This window comes from Scylla paramamosain, chromosome 11 (assembly GCF_035594125.1).
Source record: "Scylla paramamosain isolate STU-SP2022 chromosome 11, ASM3559412v1, whole genome shotgun sequence".
NCBI lineage: Eukaryota > Metazoa > Arthropoda > Malacostraca > Decapoda > Portunidae > Scylla > Scylla paramamosain.
In genome coordinates, this window is record NC_087161.1 from 2,071,859 (window position 1) to 2,080,000 (window position 8,142).

The 8,142-nt window shown below is 43.7% G+C and overlaps 1 protein-coding gene across 1 annotated transcript in view; it reads right to left on the minus strand.

Moving 5' to 3' along the window:
• The window catches only part of LOC135104813 (homeobox protein CDX-1-like), a 36,755-nt gene continuing 28,613 nt past the window's right edge, over window positions 1-8,142 (minus strand). The window contains exons 4-5 of the mRNA XM_064012433.1: window positions 1,482-1,629; window positions 1-1,159 (exon numbers count right to left, since the gene is read on the minus strand). Coding sequence (XP_063868503.1) covers window positions 895-1,159; window positions 1,482-1,629 — 413 coding nt within the window. The 3' untranslated portion in view covers window positions 1-894. The remainder of the gene's footprint in view (window positions 1,160-1,481; window positions 1,630-8,142) is intronic.

An 8,142-nucleotide genomic window follows, 5' to 3' on the forward strand; every position in this document is an offset into this window, starting at 1 on the left:
ACTATAGCACAGTAGCGGGTGTCTTTTTTTTTTTTTTTTTTTTTTTCGTTTTTGCAAGAGCACCATATTTCGATTATTTTATTGTTTCCACTATATATTTTTTTTCTTTTTATGTAGGTAAGTGTTCGTGCAATTTGGCTTTCTTTTTCCTTTTCTTTATCTCTCTTTGTATTTTGGTTCGTATTTTCCTCAACTGTGCAATTAATCTTTTTCTTGCGACACTGTTTTGAGTTTCGAGTTAAAAACAGCAAAGTATCCCCTTTTTTTGTACAAGCGCTTCCTTCCTTTCTTTTCAATATTTCACACTGCATTCTTTACACAGTCTTACACCACTTCTAGGTCCCTTTTCCCTGTTGCTTTCCGCTGAGTGTCAGTCGTCATAGTACTACATCTACTACTCGTATTTAAACAAGTCCTTTCTTCCTCTTTTAATATTCCACATCGTACCTTCCACAGTTTTAAAATGCACGGATACGCTTCCCTGCGGCACTTTTTTTTTTGAGTTTCATGTCATCAAAGTAACACATGTACTATTTAAACAAACCCCTTCTTCCTCTTTTCATATTCAGCATCGTATCTTCCACAGTTTTACAATACACACGCATCTGTACCCCTGCGACAGTTGTAAATGTAACAGTCCTATCGCGTGGGCAGGTATGGGCAGGTAGATACGGACATTACTAATAAAACAACACCGGAACTCCAACTCAGATCACTCCTTGAGGCTGTCGTGGGTTTGCAGAGTCGTGGGGTCGGGGGCATGGGCCGAGCGTGAGCTGAGTATGGGCTTCGTAGTGGGCTGGGTATGGGATGGGCAAGGGGTTGAGTATGGCCTTGGTTGTGGGTTGGGCGTGGGCTGAGTGTGGGCTGGACATGGGCTGAGTGTGGGCGGGATCAGTCCATTCCCAGTGGGGGCTTGATGTCCATGATAATTGGTTTGCCGGTCTGGTGGTGAAGGTGGTGGTGGGTGTGGTGTGAGGGAACGTGGGCGTGCATGGGCGGGATGGGCGTGACGGAGGGCGGATGGTACTGCTGCACGCCGCCCATGCCGCCGACGCCGCCCACTCCGCCCACATCCAGCTTCTCCTTGTTGTGAAGTTCGTCTCTCTTCTTCATCTGCTTCCTCTCCTTCGCCCGACGATTTTGAAACCAGATTTTTGACCTGTGGGCGGTGGAGGATAGGGGTTGTAATGGCTTTAATTCACTTATTCACTCACTCATTCACTCATTCAGTCTGTCAGTCAGCTTTTCCGCGTCCCACTCACTCATTCACTCTCGCAGCCCATCAGTCAGCCAAACAATTATTCAACCAACCAGTCTTTCATTCAACCAGTCAATATCAGTCAGCCCTTCCACTCACTCAATCAATCAATCAACCAATTAAATTTATCTGCCAACCATGCAAGTTATCAATCATTCACCCACCCACCCACCCCACCCACCCACCCACCCACCCACCCACCCAGCCTGCCGCGGCCCTCACCTGGCGCTCGGACAGTCCCAGCATGGAGGCCAATTCACTCTTCCTCCTGATGGTGATGTAGCGAGAGTAGTGGAACTCTTTTTCAAGCTCCAGCCGCTGGTGGTCGCTGTACACCACGCGGTACTTGTCCTTGGTGCGAGTCTTGCCTGTGGGAGGAGAGGAACTGGTGTTAGTGGTGCTGCGTTGTGGTGGTGGTGGTGGTGAGTGATGTGAAGAGGAGTTGGTGGAATGAGAAAGGGGTGAAATGTTTTGATGGGTGACTTGGATGAGCTATTTTCTTTCAGTCTTTCCTTCCTTCCTTCCTTCCACTCAGGATAGGATTTGATAATGAGTTTTCTATTTTCTTTCCTTCTTTCTTTCTTTCTTTCTTTCTTTCCTTCTATGTTCTTGTGTTGCCTATGCTGTGGTCATTTTTTTCGTTAACATTGCCTGCACTGTGAAAAAAAAAGTTACAAGGACACAAGACAAATGAAATGGGAGTGAGAGGGAAAAGAGAAGATTAGCTTTGTATTTTTTGTGCAGCTGTTAAGGCGATTGTAGTAATGATAAACAAATAGATAAATAGATAACTAAGTCTAGAAATAAATAAGACCCTAAAAATTGTTAGTAATTATGGAAAAAATGAAGGAGCGGTGAAAGGATGTGAGAGACAAAATTTATCGAGAGAGAGAGAGAGAGAGAGAGAGAGAGAGAGAGAGAGAGAGAGAGAGAGAGAGAGAGAGAGAGAGAGAGAGAGAGAGAGAGAACTGTATAATTGCAGGGAAGGTGACGAGGTGAAAGGAAAGAATGACGTGACGTTTTAGAAGGAGGAGGAAGAGGAGGAAGGAGGAAGAGGAGGAGGGAGAGGAGTATGAAAAGAATTAGAGAAATAAAGGGAGCTTATAGGGAGGAGTGAGAGGAAATGGAGGAAAAAAATAGCTATGATTATGGTAATAAGGAAGATAAAGAAGAGGAGGAGGAGGAGAAGAAGGAGGAGGAAGAGGAGGAGGAGGAGGAAAACAAATAAAAAATGTTGCATGAGGAAGAGAAAGACAGGAATTCGTGTTGTTGTTGTTGTTGTTGTTGTTGTTGTTGTTGTTGTTGTTGTTGTTGTTGTTGTTGTTGTTGTTGTTGTTACTACTACTACTACTACTACTACTACTACTACTACTACTACTACTACTACTACTACTACTACTATACTATCGCCACTACTATTTTATTCATCCTCCTCCTCTCTCTTCCTCACACACACACACACACACACACACACACACACACACACACACACACACACACACACACACACACACACACACACACACACACACACACACACACACACACACACACACACACACACACTAATCAACACGTCTACAACAGGTGAGAGAGAAACCCGCCTCTCCCTCTCCCTCTCCCTCTCCCTCTCCCTCTCCCTCTCTCTCCCCTCCCTTATCTCTCCCGTATCTCATCTCTTTCTTTCATCGCCATAATCTCCCTCCCTTTACTCTCCCTTTCCCCTCACTTCTCTCTTCACTTCCCTTGCATCCTTCATTTCTCTCACTCTCCTTTTCCTCTCTCTCTCTCTCTCTCTCTCTCTCTCTCTCTCTCTCTCTCTCTCTCTCTCTCTCTCTCTCTCTCTCTCTCTCTCTCTCTCTCTCTCTCTCTCTCTCTCTCTCTCTCTCTCATTTATTCTCACCTGCTCCTCTCACTTTACTCTTCCTTCTCCCTCATATTGACGATGAAGGACGAGAGAGAGAGAGACACACAGAGAGAGAGAGAGAGAGAGAGGAGAGAGAGAGAGAGAGAGAGAGAGACGCGGATAAAGTCATACTCGTATAGTGTTAACAAACGAAAGAGGAGATAGAGATAAAATGTGGAGAAGGGAAGTAAGTGGAGATGAGAGTGGAGGTGTGAGTGGAGGGAGAGTGGAGGAGGGAGATAAAAGAACACCGCTGCTTTAGATAGGAAAAGCTTCCATAATGCTGTGGAGAGAGAGAGAGAGAGAGAGAGAGTGAGAGAGAGAGGAGAGAGAGAGAGAGGAGAGAGAGAGAGAGGAGAGAGAGAGAGAGAGAGAGAGAGAGAGGGGGGGGGGGGGGATAGCAAAGTACAGAAGAAAAAGAAGGAAGGAAAGATGACAACAGAATTACACAAAGATAATAATAATAACTACTACTACTACTACTACTACTACTACTACTACTACTACTACTACTACTACTACTACTACTACTACTACTACTACTACCGCTACTACTACTACTACTACTACTAATTATCATGCGGTGGTGATAGTGGTGGTGATAAGAAAGTAAATTTTAGGGAAACCCCGAGATATCGAAATTCATTCATAACGCGCGTGTGTGTGTGTGTGTGTGTGTGTGTGTGTGTGTGTGTGTGTGTGTGTGTGTGTGTGTGTGTTCAATGCTAAGGTGATTTTTTATGTAATATTAAATACTTTTTATATCGACAATTCTTTCTTTTACTACTACTACTACTACTATTGTTACTACTACTACTACTACTACTAACTACTACTACTACTAACCACCATCTCTACCACCATCACATCGCCACAGGTTCGCCCAGACAAACAAATACGAATTTGCAACGATAAAAAAAAAGTACACACACACACACACACACACACACACACACACACACACACACACACACACACCACACACACACACACACACACACACACACACACACACACACTCATGCCTTAGGGGGACTCGACCGCCACACCTGCCAAACACGTAGGCATATATAAAAAAAGGTGAGAGAGAGAGAGAGAGAGAGAGAGAGAGAGAGAGAGAGAGAGAGAGAGAGAGAGAGAGAGAGAGAGAGAGAGAGAGAGAGAGAGAGAGAGAGAGAGAGAATATGATTCGTTTTCGTTCCCATCTTTAGTGGAAGAAAAGGAGGAGGAGGAGGAGGAGGAGGAGGAGGAAATAAGAGGAACATAACAGGAAATAACAGGATTCGATCACAAAAAAGAAGAAAAGAAGAAAAATAAGAAAGATAAAGAACGAGAGGTAAAAGAAGTAGATCAAGAAACGAGGAAAGTAAGAACAAGAAGAAAACGAGAGAAAGACAAAAAAAAAAGAAGAGTATGAGAAGAACGCACGACAAAAAAAGAAGAAAAAAGAAAAAAAGAAAACCGGCAGTCTTCGATCGTCTTGAGCACAAAAAAAAAGGTAAAAAAAAAAAAACGAATAAGAGAGCGAAAGAGAAAGAGAAACCGAAAAAAAAACAAGAATTAAAAATAAAAAAAAAACGAAGCGAGTTTGGAAGAAAATGTTGCTTGGCTCGAATCTGGTGTGGAGGTCTCGTGAAGTCCCGTCAAGCTATAAGAGTCGAGTCAGGCGCCCTTGCTATTGGCTCCCCACGTGGCATCCCCGCACTCTGATTGGCCCGTGAAGCTTCCATTGGTGGCTGGGGATTGGCTTAGCGGGGTGGCTGTGGGCGGGACGGGCTGGCTGCGGAAGGCTGCGAGGGGCTGCGGGGAGTGGCTGCGTGCGAGAGCTGCCAAGGTGAGGATGAGACGCTGCTAACCTTTTCTCTCTCTCTCCTTTCCACCTGGCGAGTTTCTGACGCAGTTTACGACGGCCATAAAACGCCCTTCAGTTGCCGCTCCAGCATTTTCTCGCGGCATAATAACCTCTCCTCCTCCTCCTCCTCCTCCTCCTCCTCCTCCTCTCCCTCTCCCTCTCTCTCTCTCTCTCCGTCCGCCGCCCCGCCCCGCCAAGGAAGGAGCAAACAGATAAAATTACGGACATCTGTGTTTCAGAGGTGAGGAAGAGAGGGGGGTGGGTAGCGGGGGTGAGGTGAGGGAGAGAGGGTGGGAGGAAGAGCCTGTGTGTGTGTGTGTGTGTGTGTGTGTTGGATAGTGAGAGAGAGAGAGAGAGAGAGAGAGAGAGAGAGAGAGAGAGAGAGAGAGAGAGAGAAGAAATAAAGTAATGATAAATGTATACATAAGATTGTCAGGGAAAGTAAGATAAAAATTCTCTAGCTATTATTATTATTATTATTATTATTATTATTATTATTATTATTATTATTATTATTATTATTGTAGTCACTTTCATAACCATCGTTGCTACTGTTATTGTTTTTTTGTTGTTATCATTATCACCATTATTATTTAACTGTCACTAGAGATGATTATAGACAGGTACTCGTTAGTTTTCTTATTTATTTGCATCCCTTCTTTCTTTCCTTCCTTCCTTTCTTTCTTTCCCTCTCTCTTTGATGTTTCCTGCTAGTGATGGTGCCCCATAACCTTTCACTAGTCATGAGAACACCCTTGAAAAACCCTCGACAGTTTACCTCACTTTTGGAAGCCCTGACAACTTCGATCCCTTTTGAAAACCCCGACAACTTCCTCTACAGTCTCTTATTAAGTCAAGCCGCTCCATCATTTAAGAATACGGAACACAAGCCAGCAAGCAAGGCATTCAGAGTACCCCTTGTCAGTATGCTGGTAACACAGTGCACTCTCTCACCGTTTAACGTCTCTCCCTTCAAGGCCTTAACTCCTGATGAACTGATAGACTCCATGCAAGTAAGCAGATCGGGGACTTTAATTAAGACTAAGGGTGCTTTTCCTATCCAGAGTCCTCGTTAAACTATGACTACAAACATGAAAGCGTCCTTGCAAACAACCTCTCTCATTTAACTTGCGCTATATGTTAAAAGTACACGAGTTAAGGCTGATTTGCGGATGATAGCAGGAAGCGGGCAGGTATGTTTTCTACAGACTTGCCACGTGTAGGCATGATGGGTTCTTGTACCTCCTTTATAATCTGGTGTTCTTATGTCACTTGTTGGAGGATAGGAGGCATTGTAAATAAGAGGACGTAAACTTTACATTGGGGGAAAGCAGGGAAGGCAGAGGGAATAGAATAGAATATAGAGATTTACTTTACTTGAGCCACGTAGAGAGGACGGATAGGTGTTTTACTATTGTCACCCTTGTTGTATTCCTCTCACCCTTGTTATATACCTTTCACCCTTTGTTATGCCCCTTAGAGTGTCAGCAGGGAGGACAAGGGAGGGTGTGTGAGGGGACTAAGAGAAACTAGATCACTCTGCACACACTGCTCACTCTAATCTCGTCTCAAGGTGTGTTTGTGACGTCTACACACACACACACACACACACACACACACACACACACACACACACACACACACACACACACACACACACACACACTATACAGTAATCTTTGTCATCTGTCCTACCTTCCCCGTCACCCGTCACCAATCCCTTCCCTCTCAACCCAGGTAGTCAGTCAGTCACACCTTGCCCTTTTGTACACAGCACGCTGAGCCCGGGATTACACACACACACACACACACACACACACACACACACACACACACACACACACACACACACACACACACACACACAGCCGGAGGTCAGACAGGTCAGGTCATCGGTAACTGAGAAATGCCACAGTTTATCTCTGACGGGACAAGTGATGGACCGCGTGTGGCAATTAGAGACGTCGCAGTGAGGCTGGTAGATACCTATCAGCGCCAGCATTTTTAATTGTCTCCGATTTCGTGGGGCAAAGGGGTGACTTAGCTAAATTTGAAATCGATGTGCAGGAAAAGTACAGCATGAATTGCTGCACAAGTGTATCTAAAATTAAAAACATAACCCTTAATATTAATATTCATACTTACTGGTGTATGATAAGGCTTTGTTAATTGAATTATAAGATAAAACTAAAAATAGGTAATGAATTTTTTTTTTAAGTAAATATGAACAGTAAAAATAAAAGGATGTTGACTTCGGCTTGTGCATTTTATCTGGGAATGTTGAAAAATATCAGATATCACTGACACGTGCTGTATATGAAAGTAATCAGTGAAATAAAAAAAGAACAGCACCGCTGGCGGACGTACGACGTACTTATCTTGATCATGATTCTTCAGTTAAAGAAAGCGCCTCGCGCCGTTAGGGAGTGTAAAGTGTAAACAATAGCCTCTCAGTTCTGCCGATACAAAGGCCTTTACTTTGCTTTACTATATCCAGAATAGGGTATAGCTCGTTCTTTCAAGAATTTTCTTAATTCCGCTGTAGTCCATGATTGTGGTGGTGATATATCCATTGTGCAGGGTAGTCTAGTGTCTGTGTTTTGGTTTGCTCGCTGCCCAAGTACCCGAGGATAGTGATCGTACCGCAAAAATAAAGTCTCTGATACAAAATTATATTTTCTTTACATTAAATGGATTTGCCTGTTGTTTAGTACATGAAAATGCAAGTATATATTAGTATACTTCCATTGAGGTCAGTAGAAAATTACAGATTGCCTGCCTTGATACACTTATAGGCTCTTTTAAGAATATTATCTGAAATTATGAATAGAGGCTCAAACAATGTCATGTGCTGTCAGTTATCACGAAATTAATTGACTTAAAATTCAGACGCATTACTGTGCAACGATACACCTTTGTAAGCTTGTAAAACCTTGCCCCAAAAAGTATTTATTTTCCGGGGAGAATTAAAAATTCTGGCGCTATCTGGTATCAAAACGCTCACTGCGACGTCTCTAATTACGTCAGGTGGAGAGAGAGAGAGAGAGAGAGAGAGAGAGAGAGAGAGAGAGAGAGAGAGAGAGAGAGAGAGAGAGAGAGATAACAGTCCAAGCTGGTAGTATT